The following is a 27,581-nucleotide window of genomic DNA, read 5'->3' as shown; positions in this document are numbered from 1 at the left end:
ATAAACAATAATTAATTTGCTCAAACCTGAATGACAATTTTTTGGGGGGTTGAACCCCCCCCCTATTTTGACTGAAATAATACAATAATACTCAAATAAGAAATTAAAACTGCCAGCAGGTGGCAGTAATTGCCTTTTTGAGTCTTTCATTCATTTAATTCGTTCAAATGGCTGATTCATTCAGGAATTCAGTAAATGGCTCACTTTATGAATGGCCTTTTGAATCATTGATTCACAGGAATTGGCGGGGGTGGGGCAGTGCGTTAACTGCATTAAAATATTTGAATTTATTTATTTTAACTAATTAATTAAGTTAACACTTTAAACTGACAGCCCTTAATATACATGAATAAACAACAAACAATAAGTAGCTGTTTTAATTCAAAGCAACAGCTTTGAGTGGCTCATCCAAGAATATAAAAAAACCAAAATATTTCTTTAAAAAAATACAGAAAATCAGGTTTATGCAAACTTACACATTCATAAAAGTATCAAAGGCATGTGTTAACTATGAATATACACACCTGCGATGGCTGTGGCCGTCTGGATGGGGTAATTCTGCTGTGCGAACGGCTTCACACTGAGGCGATTATCACAAGGTGTCATTTTTAATTCAGAAGTTGTTGTACACGTTTTACTATGTTCAAACTCAGCCATGTATATTCAAATTGAAGTTATATAGACTTACTCTTGTGAGGAACCAGGCTGTCCTGTTGACACTTGCCAAATCTAGTAAAGGAGTACAATGTATTGCAGTGTTATAGTGTAAAACAATACCGATGCATGGGACACTAATAGTTTTAAAGCAGTCTGGGGTGTCTCTTACCCCTGTCGCCCCAGGCAAGGTGTGTCGAGGGAGTCCTGCGAGCCCCAGCCGGCTGTGGATGGCCGTGGCAGAGACGATCTGCGCTGAAGACATGGCCGCCATCCTGTTGATTGCATCATTCTTCACGGTCTGGTCCTTCAACCAAACACACCACAGAAAAGACTTAGCTCCTGCTCTCATACTGCTATAAAACCTCTTTTATTTTATTAGATGAAATCAAATCTAACCCTGGCTCAAGGGCAAAGGGTTTCATCATTTCTTTAAATGAATATGTCTTGTTAAGAACCCGGCGCTGTGAAAAAGCAGATAAGACCCATTTAAACTGCTCCACCATACCAGCGAAACGGGAAAATAGTTTTGCCATTGACCTTCGAATCGGAAAATTTAAAGTGTTAAAAATTAATAAACTAAAGTCCTTCCAAACTTAAAAAGTTTTATGTAAGCACTGAGTACAGCATATAGCATACGTGAGGAACTCAAAGCACAGAATCCAGCACAGAAACTTTTTGTTGTGTGGTGATTAAGTGGCCATCTCATTTACTTCTCATGCTTATTGACAAACTTGTGTGAATAAACAGACCTTGTGTGAAGAATATGAGCTCTGTTTTTGTAAGAAATGCTGTAGAAATGGAAGCAGCCAGCTGCGGCGCATGAAAGCAGCAGGCAGTCAGACTGTCTGATAAATGTGTTGCATTGTGGTCAAGCAGGCTGAAGAGTACTGGAGCACATATGCTTAAAGAAGAGCCTTTTGTATCATCACAGACACTGCCAAATAAAATGAATAGCCAATCCTATTCGCTCTCTTTCTCTCTTGGAAAAAGCACCAAAATAAGAAAAAAGAGAGAAAAACTAAACAGAGGTTTTGTCCATGGACTGTCGTTGGCTGTTTAACCACCAGATGCCACAGCTGCTCAAAAGGCATGATCCAGCATACATGAAGGATTTCTGAAGGATCATGTGACTGGAGTAATGAAGCGGAAAATCACAGGAATAAATGACATTTTAAATGAATTTAAATAGAAAGGAGGTATTTCAAATTATACTAATATTAAAAAAAATAAGTGTTTTACTGTATTTATGCACCCCATCTGAGCATACGCTAGTGTATATATGATCAATACCAGTGACCTGAACCTTTATGTAGACAAGTCTACAAATTTTAGGCAGTTACACAGATACTGAATAATGTCTAAAGGAGGCACATCTACTTTGACTTTCACACCACATTGTAAATCATGTCCTTGAACGACTTTACTCAAGTCCATTCGTCTATCACACATTCAATATTTCAGTGTGCATGCGACGCCTTTCCAAAACAAACACACTTTTGGGCAAAACAGGAAGGAAACGGACAAACATGCAGAAGAAAAGAAGTTAGCCAGTTGACTGCATACTAAGCAGGCCAGTCACAAGCAGGAGATCTAGGTTACAGACAGTCAAACAGCATGGCACTCGCACACACACACACACACACACACACACACAGTTCAGTAGGGATATGGCCTGAGAAACTACACACATACATACACAGACTGTGTCGAACACAAGATTGCCATGTACCTTTAGCTTGGAGTGAAATTCTCTGGATTTCCTCCGAGCAAGAACCTGGATATGACTGGAGACCTGGTCACACACACACACACACACAAGCACAAAAAGAGCATTTTGTAACCATGGAGATGAAAGGCCCCCTGCCATTAGCCGCAAAAACATGCACTTTAATTACAAACAGAACATCCAACACAACCTTTCACATTATTTGTTCACCAACAAGAAAGAAAGTGATCAGCTATTTAATTAGTTTTTAAGTCAAACTGACTTTACGGTACATTTGTAAAGATTTGCACTGAATTGAGAGCACAAAGCAACAGGTGTCCACTCAGTAAAGAGCGCTCTGGAAACTAGGGAAGGCAGTAAGCCAGCCAGACAACGTTTGGATGAAGCCATAAACAAAGTCTGGCTCGTCACAATGTGAGTTTACTGGAAATAGCCTCTATAAGCAGCATTATTTATTTCATGTCACGCTCAGAACTTGAAGCAGCTCTGCTAACCTGTTTTCTCGTCCGTGTCTTTCCCGTTCTGAGTTTAATGTATCTGGCGATTAATTCATTACGACCTGTAAGAGAGAAAGAGAGAGAGAGAGAAAAGATATACCTGTTAATGAACAGTAATATTATATAACCTTTATTTACATTTTTAAACAAATTATTTCAGTGACTTCACACCGATTCATTGTTTTGCTTTAGTTTGCTGCAAAACCTTTTTAAGGTTTTTTTTAAGGTATTTAAGGTTACACCACTGCACCAATAGTTATGACTATAAATGTATATTAAATACACAGACACATGAAGAATTAGCTGAACTATAATACAACAGGAACTAGGTCTGTCATTTAATTTTCCAGATGAATTGTTTTTATATATATCAACCACAATGAACGGCTTATATGAAATGAAAATTATTCAAATACAATATTACAATATTGTGGCAGACGAGTAAATAGTTGAATAGAGTCAATATATTGTTCATTATATTTTCATATCATTTAACATTAGCCTCAATGTCCTACAACTCACAGTAATTGATATTAAATTAAAATGTAAGTTAAATTTTATTCCACTAAATTAACAATAAACAATGCAATTTGATATGGGGGAGGCAAGGATAATCATTAGTGTATATTCTTCATATATTAAACTAAATACTTGGTTTAAAAAAATAATTAAGGGTAGTAAATTAACATTGATATAGTAAGATTATCAGTTTAACATTAGTCAGTCACTGGCCTTCAACCCATAATTAACTTAAATTGATTTTATTATTTTAGGTTGTTTAACGAGTTAATTTAAAAAATGATTAATTGCACTAAATTAACATTAAAAATTCAATTTAAATGATATGGAAGAGGCAAAGATTATCAGTGCATAAAACTTAATTGTCTATTCTTCATTTAATAAATTAAATAGTTGATTTAAAAATAATCATAGTAAATTAACATTGATATGGGAAGATTATCAGCAAAAATGCAATTTAAATAATATGGCAGAGGCAAAGATTATAACAACTTTATTGTCTGTTCCTCATATAATACTATGATACTTAAAGAACACTTGAAAGATGTGAAAGATGTGAAAGATATGAAAGTGTAATGTGAATATGAACTACTGAGCTTATACTGCTTTTAGAAACTTCACAGTCTCTAGCCACAATGCATTTTCATTATATTTTCATAATTATATAACAGCAGGATGAACCTTCCTCAAAACATCTTTTGTGTTTCATGGAAAAAAAGAATGTCATGAAGGCAAGTAGATGATTTTATTCTGAACTAGTCCTTCAAGGACAATATCTGACCGTCAGCCAACAAACAGCGTCAGGGTATTTTCTCCAGCTAGCCTTTACCCAACGTGCCTGCAGTGTAATCTCTTCTAACCCAGACCTGGGCCTCCCTATTCTTCCAAACACAAACACACGCGTTCACACACACACACACACACACACGCTCTGTATGCTCACAATGCGGGCATTCATGCACACTCCGCTCTCAGATCAAAGACACTCCAAACGGCCAGCTGTAAGCATGCTTACTGCTGCATAATTCATTCTTTTCAGTCACTTGAAAACATGCTCAGCTGGACTTGGCAAACCTGCAAAACAACCTCCAGAGAGAAAGAGGACTTACAGAGACAGAGAAAGAGAGAGTGAGAGAGCCTGTCGACGAGTGCTGGGTTTTGAGAGTCTCCCCTGTGGAGTTTGGTAGACAAACCAAAGCATAAACTGACCAAAGAGACTAGTGGACTCTCAACAAGAGTTCAAATCAACAACACCATCATCACAGAATTACTGAATGACAGCTACAGCTGATTATTACTCAGCACTCAACCTGGTGATAATACAAGACACTATAAAATAATAATGAAAGAATATATAGATACATACATACATATATACATATATTTATTTTGGTATGTATTTATTTCTTGTGGTATAAAATTATATTTCTTTAATTCTCTGTCTATAAACACACATGCACAGCATGTTATTTATTTATTTATTTTATTGTAAACACAAAATGAAATAGACGTATACATTTTCAGTTACATATTACATATAAATTATATTAACATTATAACTCATATTAAAATATTTTTATATAATGAATGAATAATAATAATCATTATTATTATTAACAATAATAAATAATTTATTAATGTCAATAAATAATTTATATTACAATAGTAATTATATAATATATAAATAACATGCATATGTACACTATTTAAATTCTATTTATATTCAAGTGTATATACTTGAACATTTTATATATTACACACATATATATATTACACACACACATATATATATATATATATATATATATATATATATATATATATATATATATATATATATACTGTGCTGTAAAAAGGTTTTTGCTGCCTTCCTGTTTTTTATTTTATTTTTTGCACATTTGATTATTTTCATGTAGTGCCAGGCAGGTTTGGACAGTTTTTCCCCCAAATAAATGAAATAAATAATTCAAAACTGCATTTTGGATTTACTCATGTAATATTAAAATGTGTCTGTTGATCTGAATCATTCAAGTGTGACAAACATGCAAAGTTTAAAAAACAGGAACCTTTTTCACACCACTGTACAGTATATATAACATTTGTAGATTAGATATTTATTACATATATAATTAGCATTGATGAATTTGATGATTATATGAATAACTATGGATTATATATAATAAAATAATGAATAATATAACACATCTGGCTGACAATCCAGCAATAAAAGGACATCTGAATCTTCTGATGACTCATTAATGTTGCTCTCTTAGAAATATGTTCAGGTTTGGTGATGAGTCACTCAACAACAGCGAGTCGTTAAAAAACTGAGTGATGACAAATACTAAAAGCATACACAGGCTTGAGAAACACTTGCAGTTGAATCCATGACCAAGAACAGGACAAGATGTGGTTTAACGGATGCACTGAAATAAAAAATAAAAAACAACAGGGGGTAGATGGCATTCCTTTATAGTGGCGTTACAAAAGTGTTGATGTTATGCTGGTGGAGGGCAGGCCACCAAAGCCACCGAGGATGTGGTCATCAAATTACAATCAGCTTGATCAGCACAAAGTAAAGCAGCTCTGAAGAACACACAGCGAGCTGATAAATGGACCTCACACTGATGCAGGGTTAACCTCAGCATGTCTTCAGAGGGCAAAGATGCTGCCAAAAATGGGGCTCGTCAATCATTATGTGCTGACAGCTTTCTCTGCCGTCAGTCTCTTCCAGCAAACTAAATGAAAGCATATGATTTATGCTGTGATATCCACACTTTCATTTTTCAATGTCTAACAGGGACAATTGACTCAAAAATGAGCTTTCTGTCAGCATTTACCCACTCTCATGTCATCTCAAAGCTGTATGTCTTACATTCTGCTATGTTTCTTACACAGATCTATCATATGAAAACTTGGAATATAGTGCATGTTTAATATAGTGAGAATAGTGTAGATGCTTCATGCTTTTGTGTCCTTTCTGAAGTTTTAAAACATTGATGGCAGTCTACACAATGTTTTTTTTTGTGTCCCGTAGGAAAAGAAAAGTTGGCTTGAAATGACATGAGGGTAAATGATGACAGAAGTTTCATTTTTGGATGAACTGTCCCTTTAAGACGTGATAATACAGTATGACTGATTTAACTCCTGTTTTGTTTTCAGATAACACTAACTCAGTCTCCATTCTTCTGTGCTGAAGAGACTTTAGACTGCAAGGGTGTCATCGGAAACGGAGATGTGTGGTTCAGTCACTCAAGTTCATCATCTTGTCAAATAAAATATCTCTCAGAAAAGTGATGAAATCGTATAGAAGCATTTGGTTCACCTCACAAACCTCTAAAACGCTTTGAGTGTTTGAAATGACCCACAAGTATCGGGGTGTTGGTCCCGGGGCAGGACAGAAACCCTGAATCTTTGGGACAATGGTTCTGTTGCTCTGACTCGGGCTGATATTAGAATCACAATGGCCTAAACTAACAATACAAAGACTTTCTGCAGGGGGTCCATGACTAAGGAATGACGAGTCCAAACTGAGACTGCAATATTCATAGCTGATTTCCATGGGCATCAATTCATCAGTAGGGTTTACATTATATTTTAAGCAACAGAATACAACAATAAAGAATGATGAGAGATATAATTTTCATTCATATTAAAATCACAAAAACAGGCTTGAAATAATTCATTTTGCATCAACATTTTAAAAGCATCTTTAATTTATAGTTATATAAGAATTTTATATTGTTTATTATTTACTTTTATTTATCATTTTTGTGACAGTAAATAATAATAATATTTATTATTATTATAGAAGGTTTATGCAGTATTTTGTGACATTATAATTAAAAATAAAATAACAACAACAATGATTGTAGTGGCCATAAAAAATATGATTAATTGTTATTAAAATCTAATTTTTAATTAATTTAATCTAATTTAATAGTAATAAAAATAAACTAAATTAATAATATTATATTTTACAAACATTAAATGTGTTATAAAAACTATTTAATACTTATTGATTATGGCATTAAACATCAACATTAACAACAACAACAATAATAATAATATCATAGTTAATTGTTTTTAAAAAAAACTACATTTAATAATAAAAACTAAATAAATGAATAACATTATATTTTATAAACATAAAATGTGCTATATTAACTATTTAATATTTAAAGATTATATATGAAACATTAACAATAATAATTATAATAATAATAAAGAATTACAGTTAATTGTTATTAACATATACAAAAATAAATGTAATAATAAAAATAAACTAAATTAAATAAACTAAATATATTTTATAAACATAAAATGTTTTATAATAAATATTTAATGAATATGATATAACTTGTATTTATTCAATTACGATTATATTTTTATGTGTAACTGAAAACAGACATATGTGACAGGTCAGTTAACAACTATGCATCATAATATTTTCCCCCCAAAAATAAAATGTCCAAAAAAATCACCTCTGCCATCAAAATTCAGAGAAATTCTTTCAAACACACTTTACTTAAGTGCTTAAGACTCCACCTTCCTGAAGAACTTTGATCCAAAGACAGAGGTCTGCTTCTGTTAAATCAAGGTATTCCGACTTGACCGTCCAGTGATGCTAACAGACTCATCATCTACCTGCTCATTTAGTGCACGAGCATAAACAGTGAGGAATGACAAAATGCCATATGGCTATAAGTAAAGGTCAGCCTCCAAAAGCAGATGGTGGTCTGAACAATCCCCTCTCTGGGAGTCAGTCAGCTTAAACTGATACGATCTGCAGGCTCAATGCAGGTGTTTCCCTGAGAGCAGGACCGAGGGGTGTGTCCAGATAAAGCCACACACACACACACACACACACACACACACACACACACACACAAGCCTGCTACCATCTGATTAGAGTTAGCCAGCTGTCCTCTGTGACGGGTAGATCCAGTAACACGATGACACCCCTCCGTCCGCAAACCATTTTTAGAGGGAGGGTCTGAGAGGAAATTCAAGGCCAGATGGCAAGAGACCGTGACGGACAGTCTTTTCTTTTCCAGTGGACACCCCCCCGCAGCCCTCATCCCGCCAAAACCACTACGATTAGTTGTGAGAGGAAAGTCACGGACATGATCAGATGGACCAGAATTATACATGATAAACTTGAAAACAATAATATATTAATATCAAATATATTCATTAAGCCTGGGTCACCACTATGACTTTATTCCTAGATAACATTTAAAAACAACAGAAGTTGAACCATCTCCATAAAGTTTAAGAATAAAGATTAACCTTAAAAAAAAAGTATATATATATATACTTGAACATTCTTTAGAATCAAATTTAGAGTGAAAATGAAATTACTTTTTTTTATAACATCTCTGGTCTTTTTGTGTGCAGTTTATCAAAGAATTGCTTTGCTTGGCTTTTAAAAAAATAAAATAAAACGCAATTTATTAACCTATTGGTTCTCTTTGTAATCTTTTATGAAAAAAAAATAAAAATAAAATAAAATAAAAAAATAAATAAAATGCAGTGTATAAAAGAAAAGTTTCTCTTTGTATGCTTTTATAAATCTAAACTACACTAAATAAAAAAGATAAATAAAAAAGAAATGCACCATCTCTGAAACAACTTTCCTCTTTGGATCTCCAAGGCTGCTTAAGTTACAGCCAATGGGGCCACAGGTTAAATTCAAGACCTGCCCTAAATGTATTCCCTTTAAATGTTGTTTTACTCATTAATACTTCACATTATGAATTTAAAAACGATTCTGTCAAACAGAAGGAAGCACTGAAACTAAGGACAAGGCTTGATGGTAAAAGCCCTGAAAGTGTGTATACTTATGAAAGTCCAGTATAAAGAGCTCTAGAACACTGAAAGCTTCTCTTCCTGTGATTGAGAAGAAACTGGAAACACTGAGTGGAAGGACTCGGTTTGGAGCTGTTTTCTTTAATGGGAGCAATTAAGCATACTTCCTGTGTGTGCGTAAGGGAGAGAGAGAGAGAGAGAGAGTTTGTGTGTGTGTGTGTGTGTGTGTGTGTGTGTGTGTGTGTGTGTGTGTGTGTGTGTGTGTTTGGACATGCAAGTGTGCTTGTCTGACTGTGTCCTAACATGGTGTGCTGGCTGGAAACATCACACCAGCCTGCTGGAAATCACACACGGAAAATCCAAATGACCTCTCGCTCACTCCCTCTCAAACTCTCTCTCGCTTTCTCCCTCATTTAGTCTTGCTTGATAAAGTTACTGTGTGCAAACTTCATAAAAGGTGCGCTCAAAATGGAGTGTTTATCTGCCAAGCTAAACTTGACAAACAAATGACTTTTAGATTGAAGAGAGAAACTTGTATCACAGAGACACACTGACTGAGCTAATGTGTGTTCAAATGTGATGATGATCACACATCAAAATAAGATGTATGTCTTCAATTATTCTATTTTCAATGAGGCCTTTTGCATCTGTAGCAACAGCACAAAATGTTTTGGAGTTGAAGTCTTGTTCACAAGAAACTTTTTTCACCATCCCTGTTTATACAGTTTTACAGTACAGTAAAAACACCCTAGGGAAATCGTGATGAGGCTTTATTGTCATATCGTCGATATTGCGACTGTTAAATTGCAAAAGCTGAGAAATAATTAATAAATTTCTGAGTAAACAAATGTTACAGAGTGAAGCGTAGCAGTGTGTTCATTTATACATAAGATGCTCATAATAATATAATCTCACACTAGTAAATGCTGCTAAAATAAAATAAATATATTATTATTATAAGTAGTAGTATTTTATTACTTATACCATTATTACAACCCGAATTCCGGAAAAGCTGGGACGTTTTTTAAATTTTAATAAAATGAAAACTAAAAGACTTTCAAATCACATGAGCCAATATTTTATTCACAATAGAACATAGATAACATAGCAAATGTTTAAACTGAGAAAGTTTACAATTTTATGCACAAAATGAGCTCATTTCAATTTTGATTTCTGCTACAGGTCTCAAAATAGTTGGGACGGGGCATGTTTACCATGGTGTAGCATCTCCTTTTCTTTTCAAAACAGTTTGAAGACGTCTGGGCATTGAGGCTATGAGTTGCTGGAGTTTTGCTGTTGGAATTTGGTCCCATTCTTGCCTTATATAGATTTCCAGCTGCTGAAGAGTTCGTGGTCGTCTTTGACGTATTTTTCGTTTAATGATGTGCCAAATGTTCTCTATAGGTGAAAGATCTGGACTGCAGGCAGGCCAGGTTAGCACCCGGACTCTTCTACGACGAAGCCATGCTGTTGTTATAGCTGCAGTATGTGGTTTTGCATTGTCCTGCTGAAATAAACAAGGCCTTCCCTGAAATAGACGTTGTTTGGAGGGAAGCATATGTTGCTCTAAAACCTTTATATACCTTTCAGCATTCACAGAGCCTTCCAAAACATGCAAGCTGCCCATACCGTATGCACTTATGCACCCCCATACCATCAGAGATGCTGGCTTTTGAACTGAACGCTGATAACATGCTGGAAGGTCTCCCTCCTCTTTAGCCCGGAGGACACGGCGTCCGTGATTTCCAACAAGAATGTCAAATTTGGACTCGTCTGACCATAAAACACTATTCCACTTTGAAATAGTCCATTTTAAATGATCCTTGGCCCACAGGACACGACGGCGCTTCTGGACCATGTTCACATATGGCTTCCTTTTTGCATGATAGAGCTTTAGTTGGCATCTGCTGATGGCACGGCGGATTGTGTTTACCAACAGTGGTTTCTGAAAGTATTCCTGGGCCCATTTAGTAATGTCATTGACACAATCATGCCGATGAGTGATGCAGTGTCGTCTGAGAGCCCGAAGACCACGGGCATCCAATAAAGGTCTCCGGCCTTGTCCCTTACGCACAGAGATTTCTCCAGTTTCTCTGAATCTTTTGATGATGTTATGCACTGTAGATGATGAGATTTGCAAAGCCTTTGCAATTTGACGTTGAGGAACATTGTTTTTAAAGTTTTCCACAATTTTTTTACGCAGTCTTTCACAGATTGGAGAGCCTCTACCCATCTTTACTTCTGAGAGACTCTGCTTCTCTAAGACAAAGCTTTTATAGCTAATCATGTTACAGACCTGATATCAATTAACTTAATTAATCACTAGATGTTCTCCCAGCTGAATCTTTTCAAAACTGCTTGCTTTTTTAGCCATTTGTTGCCCCCGTGCCAACTTTTTTGAGACCTGTAGCAGGCATTAAATTTTAAATGAGCTAATTAAGTGGATAAAAGTGTAAAATTTCTCAGTTTAAACATTTGCTACGTTATCTATGTTCTATTGTGAATAAAATATTGGCTCATGTGATTTGAAATTCCTTTAGTTTTCATTTTATTAAAATTTAAAAAACGTCCCAACTTTTCCGGAATTCGGGTTGTAATATAAACAAAAATAAATTTAAATTAAATTAAATATGCATCTATAAAAAAAACTTTCCTCTTTGGATGACATCACAGAGGCTGTTCAAGTTTCAAAATAATAATAATAATAAAAGAAAATATTAATAATGAAAATATAATAATACATATAATAATACAACTTTTAAAATTGTATTTTAAAATCATAATAAAAAAATTCTAGTCAAAAGACATCACCCCCAAATCTTGCTCATTTAGCTGAAATAAAATTAAAAAATAAAATTTAATATTCAACTATAAAACAACTTTAAAATAAATAAAATTTAAATAAAAAATTAAATTAAATATGCAGCTCTGGAAGAAAAAAACATTCCTCTTTGGATAACACACAGAGTCTGTTCAAGTTTCAAAATAATAATAATAATAATAATAATAATAATAATAATAAACTTTGTATTTTAAAATCATAATTTAAAAGAAATTCTAGTCAAAAGACATCACCTCTAAATCTCACTCATTTTATCATCTATCAAATTAAACATACCATTAGAAAAGCAATAGCACACTACTCCTCAGCAAGCTGCATGATCTTAAATGACAGCAAATAAGTGAAAATATAAAAAAAGTAATTCATGCTTCACATACAAAAACATGGCCAGTAATATATATAAGATTTTCAGCGCAGAAAATAATAAAATACACTAATGAGGAACAAGACATATAAAATTTTTTTTTTTTACAGCTCCCACCGAGCAATAATGTGTATTGTGCGGCTCAAGGACTCTGTGTAATATGATATCAGTGTCTGTTTCAATCACTCATCCGTCTCAAACAGTTAAGAGGTGTGAGGATGAAGCATGCTGTGTCCTGTCTCCTAACTGGCTCTCGGTGAGGTAACATCCATGCCTCTCACACCTATCAAAGCCAAATGAGAACATTAATGCGCTTCAGACAGGACTCATTTCTTGTGTCCATACGGTCTTCCGGGAGTCCGTAGCTCCTTGTACTAAGCCCCTTTTTCAAATTCACACGCCGTCCCTCGAGAAACATGATTAAACTCTGTACCTCTGGGAAAGAAAATGGGCAAAATTACTTCTTGGCCCCATTTTATGCAACACAAAAGAAGCAAAGCACAGGTTTAGAGTGGGAATATACATAGTTCTTTCTTAGACTTTGAAAAGTAAAGACTTTTTAAAAAAAACGCCCCACATCTAGGGACCTCCTCTGGAGCACAATACAGCCCTAAACACAAAAGCAATGTCCTGTGTGATTCTGCAAACACTTCTTTCAGATAACACCTGTTTCTCACCTGAATTCCTTTCTTTTCCATCAAACCACATCTCACACTGACAAGTTTCCTGCTCCTTTATTATTATGTACGAAAGTCTTCTGTGTGACTCTAAACATACCCGTAGGTGGAGGTGTGGTGCTTTGTCATTCAGAACTGGGATTTTGTAAGGGTTTTAAACTGAATCAGATATTTAATCACAGTGAGTAAGCACTTATGGGTGTACTGTAGCTATAATTGATCTCATTTATCAATTGAAAACTATTTTAATAATGATTTTCAATCACAAGAGATCAAATGTAATATTACAATAACACAAGTATTGTGACTAAAGTATACTGTTCAATCCTGTTATTTTTTAGCGTGGTGCTGACGTGGGCAACATGTGTTTGAATCAGGCTCGCAACAACATTTATTGTTACACAACTTTTCTCCTTAACTTTACTGTCACCCATTAAGGATGTTCGAAACCAAAGATTTGCAAAATCAGATAGTTGGTTTATGGCCAGAACGACTAGTTTTAGTTGACCAATCTGTTTTAAGGAAATCCTAAAAAATTAGGTTCATTTTTAGGTAGTTTTATTCACATCAGTTGGACACTTTATTAGGGGGTGTTCACATTAAACATGCTCTTTGTTCCATAACTAAATAATAAAAAACTAAACCAAAAAAGTTACAAATAAACAATACCATTATATAACTTATTATAAATAATAATTAATGGTTAATTAATGGTAAGTAATTAAATAAATTAATTGATTATTTATTTATTTTATTCTAAAACTACTGGACATTACTGACCGCAATATATTCATTAAAATTGTTAGTTCGTAAAAATAAAAAGAGAGGCAAAAAGGCTAAAAGTATAATCAGATTTTAAATGAACGTGCATGTCCATTGCTTGTCTTTCATTGTTGAAAATAAACAAAAAATACCTTAAGAAAAGTGTAGGGGTTTGTTTTGTGTTTTTGGATCGCCTTTTCATGTACTTCTGCTGATGGCAGAGACTCAACAGCATACTAGTTCGCCAGAACAGAATGACGATAACTCCCATAACCACGAGTTTCCCCTGCGGAACGTGATATAGCCTGAACTGGCACTAGAGTCTCCGAGCGGGTCTGTTATCCCATTGTTAAAGACACAGCTTAAAATCACAGTATTTCCAATCCTCCGAGGCACACATTATGTTCACAAAACCCATCACTGCCTGAGCACACCAGTCTATTCATAATTTTACACTCACAATTTGCCATTATGAAATGCAGAAAGACATGGTGCTGTAAGGTAAAATTATATGAATCAGGCTCTGTTTGCATGAATAGAGCTGCACACAAAATGTCCTTTAAATTAAATTAAATAAAAGGTGTTTTGCACTTTAACACACCCAGTAAGAGCAAATGTAGCTCTGAAATGCCCCTTAAAGAATGCAGCAACTGAATAGCATTCGTTTTAGGTTTTGTATTTATTTACATACATATGCTAAACATCTTAAAGCAGATTTACATAGATTTCAAGTGATAAGTCATAAAAACATATGCTAAATGTTGTTTGAACATCTGACAGAAATCCAACACACAGTGTGGATACTAATAAAATACTAAAATAAAAAATACACAACATGATAATTTAAGATTTTATCATTTTATTATACAAGAAAAGAGACTATTGACTAGAGTGGGTGATATGCACAATAGCTTATATCACGATATGAAATCATATTTCATGAGATTGATACATAACAATATAGATATTCTAGCTTTAAATTAGGTCTATGATATAAAAAATTCGATACTATAGAAATTAGGTATTTCTTGATGCTAGTATCAACATAAAAAAAACTAGCTAATACTGACCTAAAAAAAAAAACTTAGCAATTAAATGAGAATAAGAAATTAACTACAGGCAATAGGACAATAACTACAGTAAAAAAACAAACTAAAAAATTCTACTGTACACAATATATAAATTAATCAAATTAATAAAAAACATTTAACTTTTTTATTTTTTATTATTGAACTACTAAGAGTAGTGGGAGATTTTCTCTCTTTTGTCTATAACATTGTTTTTAAAATGAAAAACTGTAGGCAGAAATATTAGACTGCTGTCACTTTAAGAGCTACCCGGATCCAATATACTGTAACACGTTTTCTTTCTCAGCTGTCAACTTTCACTAGCAAAGACAGGCATTTTACTAAATTATATACAACCACAGAATGGCCAAGTATGTTAGTTGTGCTTGGAATACATTTCTTAAGTGCAGATTCGAACTCGGGATGCCCGTAGAGCAATATGTCAGCAAAATGCCCACAAGGCTTTTGGCACAGACTCTTATTGTAAAGTTTAACCAAGATTTCAAAGAAAAGGTTTCAAGGGAACAGTAGAGCATGGTGCTTGCAACACCAAGGTTGTGGGTTTGATTCCCAGTGACTGCATGACTTAAACGCCTTGCATGCAATGTGAGTCACTTTGGATAAAAGTTTGTCCCAGATGCATAAACATAAATGTTTTAAAAGAAAAGGTAACTGGAAAAAGGCAAAGGAAATGGCAAGTTGGATTCGAACCTGCATCCCCAGGCGGGCTGCAACCATGAAAAAAAACTTTTGAAATAGCAGCGCTTTTATGATTTATAAGCTTGTCCACATTTTCCATAATGAATCTGGATTTAACAACTGTTTGGTTTCCGAGTTGTTCCTAATAAGGACAGCTGGATACAAGTCCAAGCACTGTGAGGAGGTTTCATTGTGGACAAGGCCAAGAGTATGTTCAATATCCTAAGAGAAAAGAAAATCAGTATTCCCTCTTTCCATGACATCAGCCCAGCCGGGAGTTTGAGGGAGGAGTGGAGGGGAGGGGGGAAGCTTTGGGGAATGAGGTGGAGGGGATTGGGAGCGCAGCTGGTGTCAGCCGCATGACCATCTGCTCCTAACTAATGGTTCACGCTGACTTTACAACAGAACCCAGGACAGCCAGCCTGTTCCACCGCCTGGCACGCTGGAGTCCCGTTTCAACAACTCTCAACAATTCTCAACAACTTCGAGAACTTTCTGATGAGCATGTTCCCCGCTAACCACAACAAACAACTCACGATTACAAGCAGTCAAAACAAGCTTCAACGGCAGTCATAACGTTACATAGCTAGTCAAAATACATAGGTCTGTTTGTAAAACCTCTATATTTAAAGTAAATTTGATTTCAAAGTTGAGCTCATTTGGTTGGTTCAATTCAAACTTGAAAAGCTGGTCAGCTATGAACTCTGGATTCAAACTCAAGTTCTGAACGAGCAATCAAACCAATGGTTGCAGTCTTTTTCAACTCACCATACATTTTTCCCTCATCGGACAGGATGATTTTCCGTCGTCCGCAGGGTGGATAGATGGCCAGGGCCTCCTGGAAGCTCTGCTCAATGTCAGGGCTCCACACGCCCTCAGCGTCGTTGTCCATGGGCTTATCGGCCGAGTCACTCATCCTCTCGATATCCTCGCCGGCACTTTCACTGCCGCTCCAGCTGCTGGGATCCATGGCAACAGCTGGGATCTCAGATCCCGAGCCTGGAGAACTCTAGGCACACTCACCTGGGAAGAGCAACCAATAGAAGAAAAAAACAAGCAAATGATTGGCCTTGTTTAACTTTCTGCAAAGAGCTAAGATAAGTCTTTGAAAACACAACAAGTCAAGCAGGGGTGAACAGGAAGAAAAATTGAATGATAGAATTACCATATTAATTTATTATGGTATTTATAATGGTTTTTCAAGATACTTCAAAGAATACCATTGTATTACCATAATGTGGTCATTATGCAGTAAAAAAATCATAGTGATTGAGTATATTATTCATAAAAATTCAAGTTACTTTAGATTTTTTTTCCAACAATATTTTTAAAAAATATTACTTGGAATAAAATAATTATGAACCAAAATAAAAATAAAATAGGCCTTTTTTTAAGATTTCTGCCATTTGCCAAGTTATAACATTTTTATAATTAAACTAATGACAAAAATTACAAAATTACTAGTACTTAAATGTAAATAAAAATTTTAACAGAAAATATAAAAACAAAACTATAACAGTATCTCACTGATACTAAAAAACAAACAAACAAAAAACTGATCAAATATAATGATGACTCATTTTGCACTACTAAGATTTTCATCCAATCAGATGCTCTCTAGAAGAAGAATGCCCTATCGCTAATAACAACTAAGTAGCAAATCATGGCTTACGGCTGTGACATTCTAAACTCTACTGGCTACTTCAAACTTCATCTATGCAGGGAAGAAAACTGGGCCTGTTAAACAATGCCATTGCATCTTCAAAAATGGCCAGTTTACAACCTCACTGAAAAATAATAATTAACGCGGAGCACATTAAATACAATTAAAACATTCTCTCATCACCCATGAAAAACATCAAACCAAAAGCTAAAGATCAACACAAGATTGAAAGCCCATGAAGGAAATGAGAATAAAACATAAGCCACAGTAATTTAGGAGTGGCACTTAGGCTAAACCAAAACAGCTGCTGTCTTAGAAGGGAACACTTACAAGCTGGAGATGACATCAGACCAGCTTTTAAATTTGTGGTAGAAGATTGCTGGATGACAAATGATGATCCTGTAGCTTTTGAGAGTGAGTGATTAACCCAAATCGCTCCTAAAAGTCACTGTCGTTAGCATCAGTGCCACACAGTACGTTTCATGTTAAAGGAAAACTGCTTGCGCAAAAACGCTGCAGATAATCGCAATCTCATTAGAACCATTACACTACAAATCAAGGAAACACTGCAAAAATCTGGCATCCAATCGCAGCCAACTGTTCAAATAAACAGCCAAGAGCGTTACGACATCAAACGTGTGTGTGCGTATGACTGAACCATTGAAATCTCATCTAAATCGTCACACAGAATGAATGCTAACTACAAAACTTGAGTTTTCAAGTCACATCTGGCCTAGCGGCTACGCTAATTGGGGAAATGCCCAGTCAAAACAGTGCTGCCTATTGTAGAACTACAAGCATGTGTTTCCTGTCAAATTTGAGCAGGCTACACTTCACAATGTGTTAATGTGTGTCTATAAAGTGTTGGAAACTTATTAAAAAAAACATACAGTTTAGATACTGTTAATATATTTTAAAAGCATATTTTAAAATATATTTTAATGTATATGTTATGTATACATTTTAGTTTAAATTAACATTAAATGTTAATTAAGTAGGGACATCTTCAATTGTCTTTGAAATGCGGTTAATGTTTACTACCGAATGTACTGACAAGCATTTATGGTAAACTAAAACTCTACTTTAATGTAATTTTTATTAAAACTTACATTTCATGTGTTTAAATATATTTGTAATTACACATTTGAAATAATAAAGTTGCAATTTAATACATTTATTAGCTTTAAATGTAATGTCAAATAACACACTGCAGTTAAAATTCAAATCAAGTATGTTAGTGAACACCTAAAAATAAGTGTACTTTTTTCCAGCAGGACAAAATATTAAAACATATGAATTTATAATGTGCTTTACATTGTAGTACTTTACTTTTTATTTAAATAACATTATATATAGTCTGCAAGTATACTTTTAAAATGTGAAGTCACATTCAATACAATTAGTGCACTTTTTTTTGTCTCCAGCTATTCTAATTGTGAAAGCAAACAATATAAGTCGGGGAGTCGTGGCCTAATGGTTAGAGAGTCGGACTCCCAATCAAAAGGTTGTGAGTTCAAGTCCCGGGCCGGCAGGAATTGTGGGTGGGGGGAGTGCATGTACAGTTCTCTCTCCACCTTCAATACCACGACTTAGGTGCCCTTGAGCAAGGCATCGAACCCCCAACTGCTCCCTGGGCGCCGCAGCATAAATGGCTGCCCACTGCTCTGGGTGTGTGTTCACAGTGTGTGTGTGTGTGTGTTCACTGCTCTGTGTGTGTGCATTTTGGATGGGTTAAATGCAGAGCACAAATTCTGAGTATGGGTCACCATACTTGGCTGAATGTCACTTCACTTTATAATTAGCTGTATATAAAAATAATATCATTTATTGCAAGTCCCCATTTGGGTAGCTAAATGTGTGTGAAAAAGTGTGTGACTGGGTGTCTCACTTACACTTCACAGTTGTGAAGGTTTCTTTTTTTTGCCATATTAAATGCTGACATTGGTAAAAAAAAAAAAATAGAAAACCTCACTGCTGAGAGAGAGAGAAAAATTTGTGCATGTTGCAAAATGCGACATGCTTGGACTCTTAAACATCATCTCCCTGACTTGGAGATGAACTTAACTGTAATCACTTCCAGCACAGTCGTGTGTGCACTTTTGGCTTTGCCCACAATTACACTGCAATCTGTAGTTTTCCACTTCTGGCAAATCATGAAACACTTACCGGATACAGTATTTGTACATTCAGTGCACTAAATCAGAATGCAAAAGTTTTTGTTGAGCTCTATGCATCCATTTCATGCCAAGGTTTTCTTTCATGCAAATACTCCCTGATCTTGCGCATTACCAGCAGACCAAACCAGAAGTACATGCTCTAATTACATGAATGGTAATATCTCGGATATCTGAGAGATTCTACATGAGTTTTGAATTAGCATCAACAAAAGCAGACTGGTGTTTTGGACTGCGGAAGATTAAAGAGAGCCCGGGTGTGATGGTTTAATCGAGGAGAGAGAGAGGCGGCTCTCGACACACCACACATCCTCCCTGTAATTTACAAGACTTCACACTGCAAAAAAGAAACTCTAGAAGAAAGAAGCCGTATGAAAGGCAAAGAAAGAAACTAAAGTAATATATAACCTACTTTTCTAGCAGGGATGGCTGACTATTCGATTAGTTGTCCTACAACCTATTATTTGATTGGTGGAGTTGACTAGTTCCTCTTGATTTTTCCTGTATTTTTAGAATTTATATTTTCAGTAGTTAAAGCCTGTTCATAACTATAATGATAACTTTAAAGCTTTAATAATCATTTTAGTTTTATGAGAAGTCCACCTCTCAACTATAATGATAACGCTACAGGAACAGTATACGCTACAGTATCATTTGAAATAACTTTCATAAGGATTTTTTTCCTGTTGATAAATGATTAAAAACCATGACAGTTAATCAGAATTAATAAGCTATTGAACGATAATAACCTTGAAAGCCAGTCAGAATCCACTCAAATTTAAAGAGCTCGATTTAAACCAACAGATGACAAAACTGCAGCACGCTTTTATAATAAACACAATGTTATCATCCGTTGGTGTAGACGCTAATCTAGTTATCACTACAGTTATCATTTTTGGTATGACTGGGCCTTTAGAGTAAGGTTTTAATTGCCACGGCTTTAATTAGCACTGATATTAGCTTGCTATGTTTTAGCTGTTGGATGGTTGCGTGGTAATTTATTTTTATTTATCCACTTTTTTATATTCATATATATATATATATATATATATATATATATATATATATATATATTATTTATTTATTTTTTCTCAAAGAGAAGTTTTATGAGCGTCCCACCACCGGCGTTAAATTTTTAAGATGGCGTGTCGAGTTAAAAATAGTGATGGGAAGTTCGGATCATTTTACCGACTCGGACTTTTGAGTCTCGTTCAACAAAATGAAGTCATTTCGTTTTCGAGTCATTTCGTTCATTTCAGCAAATTGTAATGAAAATGTTATGTGTTACTTCCCCAACACATCTAGTACTTACGCAAACGTTGATCACACTAAAAACAATACAAAACTAAAATGCTATAAGATACAGAAAAAAAATTCATTCTTTACCTGGGTCTTTAGTCTGTGCAGAACAGAACCTATACGTAGAATAATGCGCATGCGCGACTGAACGAATCACTCCCCGAGACGACTCGTTCTTCCCGAGTCACATTAAAGATTCGTTCAAAATGAACGAATCGTTCAAGAACGACACATCACTAGTTAAAAACCGCACAACTTTGCATCTTAAAGGGACAGAACGCTAAAAAATGTGGTAACCATTTACTCACCCTTGCGTTGATTCAAACCTGAGAAAAAATGTCAATGGGGACCAAAAATGCTATATTTTTCAAAATATCTTCTATTGTGTTTCGTAAAAGAAGGAATGGAACAACATGAGGGCGGGTACATGATGGTACAGAGAACCATCCATTTAAACTAAACACATCGTGCATCACAATCGAGCTCTCTCAAAAAACGACATTTGCACAAGCCGTCAGCTTTGGACGTCAGGACAAATCTCTGTATTTTGTTATGTGTGCACGTGTAACGTCCCATAATTCCCGGCTGTGAGGCGGGCGGTGGGTCCACCCAGGCGCTTCTGCTGCAATAGAGTGCCAGTCAAAGCCAAGATGTTGTGACTGCTGCAATATGGCAGTGCTTGATGCTGGAGAGCGCAGAGCTTGTGCCGGGGCCTCAGTGGCAGATGGAAGGCCGAGATTAGTCATGCAACAATGTACTGTGGTCACACTTACAATACACTTCACCCTCCAGGCAGCCTTGGCTGGCCAAACAAAAGCCATGGGTGCAATCCCGCACAAACTGGGAGGCACACATCTACCCCGGGCAGCTGTCTCGCTCCCTCTGGTCTACTCGCACTGCCAACGGATGAGGGTATCTCACAGTATACGTGTGTACGCTTGTGTGTGTCCATGTCCACGGGTGAGAACACCACTAAAGTGCCAGCTTGTTGTAATTAAATGTAATGATATGTATATGAGTACAGACAGTGTTTGCATGGGGTCTTATTAGTGTCGCAATGCTAGCGAACTCTCCTGCATGTGTCTGAATCACAAAATCTGCTTTATTCGATTCCAAACCATCACGCTGAGCTCTTTAAAGCATTCACGGGAGCCACTCACTCTCACTTCATTACCAGATGAAGCTGTAATCGAACCGCCCGGCTCTCGTCTGCACATTAGCGGCTCCCTATTGATGAAGTTGGCAGCCGGGTCGACAGAAAACCACTACATTTCCGCCAGCCTCCACTCTGCGGCTTCGGTTAGTTTAAATTTATTAAAGAAACAGTTTACCAGGAGTTACAGTCATACATTGTATTAGATGTTCAAAATTGCCCTGTGATTAATTAAATTAAAGTAACAACTGGACTGTTTCTGTGCACGTACAGTGAGGGTTTTTTAAACTGGGGTTTTAAACTTTGTTTCTGATATTATCAGTGTTATGTGGTTCTAGACAAGAGAGAAAAAAAATAATAAGATAAAGTTGGAAACAATTTACATTTTTGAAAAAACATTCATAAATATTTATATTTTCTGTTATTTTCAGTGTTACGGCCACTCTTAAAGGTGCTCTGGAATTATATTTCTTATGAAAAGAAAATTATAAAAAAAATAAATGTGTTGAAAAATGAAAAATCTAAAATAAAAAAAATATATATTATATATATATATTATAAATAAAAAATGTGTTCATATTTTTGGCTTTAATGCAACAATGTAGCTAAAGAATAATACAAAACATTTTTAAACAAAATGCTGTCTATAATACTTTTACGACATTATAAATAATAGATTAAAATATATAACTGCCTTCATATTTTCAAAGGATCCTCACATTTGGGGGTTCTTGCCACTGAAAAGTTTAAAAACTCCTGATATATACACATGTAACGAAGGTACAACATAACATTTTTGTTAAATGTGTCAATGAATGTTCATCTCAGCAACTTGAAGAGACAATAGTGAACAAAAACGATCTGATTTCAGTGTAAAACAACAGAAAACCACTACATGCTCCATTCAATTAATCGAAACGAATGGTTGCATTAACCTTCGTAAGACTATTCCACTTTCATAACATGAGCTACATTGGAAATAACAGAGAAGGCTTATTAAGTTATTAAACTAAGACATAATGAACGAAGGGTTTATATATCCAGTCATATATCCAGTGTCTGTAAGTGATCGCAAAGAGCCTTCCTCCAGTGCATTTCAAGTGGTGACACGAGATGCAGGCACAATGCTATTAGTCTCTATATTACGCTGTCATCAGCCAGGAAATTCAATTAAGAATGACCTAAAATCCCTTCTTTCAGTCTTTCTCTGAGAGAGAGAGAGGCTTTTGCATTTCAATGGCATGTGTTGTATAGCGCCCAGCACATCTTGTACTGTGATTGTCAGTGTAGTATTTGCTTTGATGAAACGGTGTCCTTTTATTTCTACGGAGGAACCACGCCAGAGAATCCTTTCTTAAAGAAAGACTGCAAAAAGAAACATTATCTGAGGAAGACGTCTTGAAGATGCAAGAAATGTGAAGGGTTCTTAAGAAAAGGGCTGTGGATCCTATTGAGTAAGATATGCAAAGAAGCATCTTTAATTAGAAAAATTTCGGCCTTGTAATACATTTTCAGTGCCTTCATCTCTATAACCTGGCACGTGCTTCAAATGAATTATTCGTCATGCTAACGACTAAAGCGGGGGTCTTACAAAACATGCAAGAAACCATCCTTGAGATGACATCTTACTAATCTAAAGATGTACAATCCATGGCTTCATTCAGCTGAACAGAAACTGCACAGCTTTACTCACTCACTCCCCAGGTTAAGACTTTATTTAATGCAATTTTGGAGGTCATACTAACCCGCTAATATCCAAGCGAAAATATGTCTGTGAACTGCACCGCATGGATTCCTAAGGGACGACGGGCATGCAAGCACCGTTGTTATTGCTTTCCCCGTGGCTATGTAATCCTCTCAACCAAGTGCTAATGACTTAAAAGTGACTGCTGGACTTCTGGAAAGTTATTGTTGAGTGGGCAGAGAAAGCTTGCTTGACCAAACAATAATGATAGAAAGGTTTTGAACTCACTTTTATTCAAATTTAGCAACATTGCATCAGATGCAGTGAGTGTAAAAGAAACAAATCTGATTTACACGAGTAAGACGTGTTCTAGGATTAACATCATTTGTTGGTTCTGGAACAATATTCCTATCTTAACCTGCCCTTAAAAATCAATGAGTGGTTGAGAGCAATGACTAGTAATAACATTTCTGGTTGATACAGATAAGCTGATTATTATTTTCATTTTAGGGCCAATATTAAATTTGTGTACTATTTTTGTCCATAAATGATAAAATAAAATAATTGTTAATATTACATGTACATTTATGCATCACAAAATTATAAAGTATGTTATGAAAAAAAATCTATAAACATTTAGCAATTTTTTTAAGATTAGATTTAACAGTAATTTAAATATAAAAATAGAGGAAATTAACATGCACAATATCTAGTACATAAATCAATTGTTTTCAAAGCTACAAGTGATTTTTAGGCATCACAACATTATAATGTACAGTATGAAAATTAGTTAGCTAGATTAGCTAAAGATTATATTTGTGTTAATAAATTATTAGTGTTTTGTTAAAAAAATTACTTTAAGTGAGCGTTAGATAATGGCAAAGGTCATTTAAATATAAAAATTGAGGAAATGAGCTTGAACAATAAATATCCAATATTTCCATTGTAAAAAAAAATACATATTTTCAAATCAGTTTTAATCACCTGATAACCGATAAATGGGCGATATTAAAACTGTATATTATTGTGTCTAAATGAATGTAAAATACAGTAAAACACTAAAATCATTTATTTAAATGCTACAATAAATGTAGGCATCATAATAATATACAGTAATAAAACATTTATTTTGAGATTAGCTGAAGATGATATTTAACAGTGTTATGAAATGATTAGTGTTATCAAACATAAACTTTAATGCCAAAAGGTAATTTTAATACAAAACAAATTTAGGAAATGAGCTTGAACAATGAATACAATGTATAGCGGTTAAATTATACGTTTTTTTAAATCAGTTTTAATATCGGCCGATAACCAATAAATGGATGATATTAAAACTGTATATTATTGGGTCTAAATAAATTTAAAGTAAAACACTAAAATCAATCCATTTAAATGCTATAATAAATGTAGGCAGCACAGCATTGTAATGTGTAGTATAAAGATTTTAACAGTGTTAAATTATTAAGTGTTTTTAAAGAAAACCTTAAGTGAGATTAGATTACGGCAAAGGGCATTTAAAAAATAATCATACAGGAAATGATCATGCATAATTAAATATATAATATCAATAAAGTAAAAGAAAAACAGACACACACAAAAAACCTAATAAATCCCTAAAAAAATAAATCAAAATTATGCCGAAACCGATATGGTACAATATATTGTGCATCCCTAATTAAAACAAATGTTATATCACCTAATTAACATTCATGAGAAAGAATGCCACAGATATTATCTGTCACATCCACATTTCTAAAATCTAATTGGTTGCTATAAGAACACTGGTTTATGATAATGTCCTACTTAAATTTCCAAATTCAGTCGCTACAGTGCCAGGGGCCATGTACAAAATCCACTTCCTTGAAGACAGTCCAGGAGCGGACCAGCTTCCTCCCCAGTATTGTGGGGCAGACATGTTCTGTGATCACTCCACAGGCTCCATTCTTTTAAAGCAGGCTATTTTTCGCTGAGTCAGACCCCGCTATTATCCGATGTCTTCCTGGGGTGCCACTCTCCCCATGCCGTCCCACAATGCCTCCTCCAGGAAATGGAAGAGACGACGTGTTCAAATAAGTGTTAGCTCCCAAGAAGCATGACCAGTGTTTGCTCATAACCCTTCCTGACCGTCCAGCAGGGGACAAATACATTTACTCCAAAGGGTGCCGTGAACTGCACTGCTTCATGATATACCACAGATACGGTTTCGCGCAGAGAACACCGACAGTTCTTATAAACGCAGATGAAAGTCTTTTCAAAGATCTCAGTACATCTGATCAAATTGTATCAAAACAGAATTGCTCGCCCTTTCTTGGCATCTCCTGAAATCCATCTAGGACACAGCGGTGTCTTTTTTAATCTACTGTCCCCAAAAAAAAGAAAGCTTTTGTGCCATGTTTTTTGTTAGTTTTGTTCAGGAGCAGGTCTTTCTTCACTATTCTATCATTACAAAGGATGTATTTTATGATCAAGGTACTAACTTTGCACTGAAATGCTATTTAAACAGCTGCATAAATGGTAAACTGGATGAAATAAAGACTAACTGTAAGACCACCTCTGATTAATGCTGTAAGGGAGGTGTTTAACTGGAACTCTGAGCTTTGTGTTCGTGTCAGGAACTGACTCATTTAGTGGCTGATTTCACTCTGACTCTCCCTAAGCTGTTGTTCTGGTGTTTGCACTGAGCTGAGGAAACATTAAAGGAAAAACAGATTTTATGATAGTAAAACAACCTGCACAAAGAAAAGCTCTTCTGTTCTCCAAGCTATGATCTATACACACAATAAAAACACTATTATGTGTATTCCCAGAACATTTCAAATGTTTTAGCTTGCTTTTTTTCGGCCTCTTTTACTGTCCTTTTAAGGATCTTTTCTGATACAGACATGATAAAAAAAAACTTCTCCACTTAAATTTTTTCTTACACTTTACATTGTACTAAAATGTATTTAAAATGAATTTCTTTCTTTCTAAGTATACTACAAATGCAGTTACATATTAATGTACTTAATAAAAATAGTCTGCAATTGTAAGTTCAGCATGTTAAACTGGAACAGCTAATTTTGTATTTAATGCACTTTAATTACATGGAAGTAGTGCTGAAGCCCAACTAAATACACACTGAAATATATCTGATTGTGCTTAAGTAGAACGAGAGGAGAGGAGAGGAGAGGAGAGGAGAGGAGAGGAGAGGAGAGGAGAGGAGAGGAGAGACATACAATATATGTCTATTAATCTGTCATCTTGTTTTTCCTGGGACAATAAAACTTTTCCATAATCTATTTATTATTACTTTCATGTTAATTTAATCAAGTAATCAGTTTGTCTATCTATAGCTATAGTATCTATTTGTTTCTTTCGTTAACCATTCAAAAACTTTTCCTTATTTTCTTTCGTAAACAACTTGTCTAGAACCTGTGTATTTCACTCATGTCTCTCTCTTGTTTTGTTTTTGAATTCAACGTTTCCATAAGCTAAATCCAGCAACATTTACAAGTGAGCTGAAAGGGCGTGCTGACGTCAGTGGCAGAGTTCCAGTAAGGGTCTCTCTCTGGCTGTCCTTGGTCTCGTGGAGCGGTGGGCTGTGTGGAGAGAGGGGTCCTTTTGTGACAGCAGAGTTTACCTCAGGGCACGGCGTGGGCCTCCCGCTGCCCCGGGCCACAGAGGACACCCTATTGTTCCTGTGTTCCCTGAACAAAGCCGGCCACCCGTGCCCCTGCTACACACCGTCCCACTGAGCCATTGTTCCGCTGACAAACTCTCAACCCAAATTTCATTACATATGAATTTTCCTTTGTCGCCCCTTCAGGCCCCCCTCTCGCGTTTTGCTCCGACAAATCTTTTCGGATTTTGTATCCCACCCCCTCCCCAAACCAGTTATCATACAAGACTTGTTATTATGCATGCCAAAAGAAAAAGATGAAACGGTGATGAACACATCGCAAGACAAATGTTACATTATTCTGTAATCTGGTCAAATTTAGCGCA

The 27,581-nt window shown here is 35.3% G+C and overlaps 1 protein-coding gene across 1 annotated transcript in view; it reads right to left on the bottom strand.

The window, feature by feature from the left end:
- The window catches only part of tead1a (TEA domain family member 1a), a 39,775-nt gene that overhangs the window by 9,655 nt on the left and 2,539 nt on the right, over window positions 1-27,581 (bottom strand). The window contains exons 3-8 of the mRNA XM_059536015.1: window positions 16,390-16,644; window positions 2,878-2,942; window positions 2,387-2,449; window positions 827-961; window positions 689-729; window positions 525-580 (exon numbers count right to left, since the gene is read on the bottom strand). Coding sequence (XP_059391998.1) covers window positions 525-580; window positions 689-729; window positions 827-961; window positions 2,387-2,449; window positions 2,878-2,942; window positions 16,390-16,591 — 562 coding nt within the window. The 5' untranslated portion in view covers window positions 16,592-16,644. The remainder of the gene's footprint in view (window positions 1-524; window positions 581-688; window positions 730-826; window positions 962-2,386; window positions 2,450-2,877; window positions 2,943-16,389; window positions 16,645-27,581) is intronic.

This window comes from Carassius carassius, chromosome 43 (genome assembly GCF_963082965.1).
Source record: "Carassius carassius chromosome 43, fCarCar2.1, whole genome shotgun sequence".
NCBI lineage: Eukaryota > Metazoa > Chordata > Actinopteri > Cypriniformes > Cyprinidae > Carassius > Carassius carassius.
Note: the sequence above shows the minus strand (reverse complement) of the source record. Positions and strands in the feature narration are given on the sequence as shown.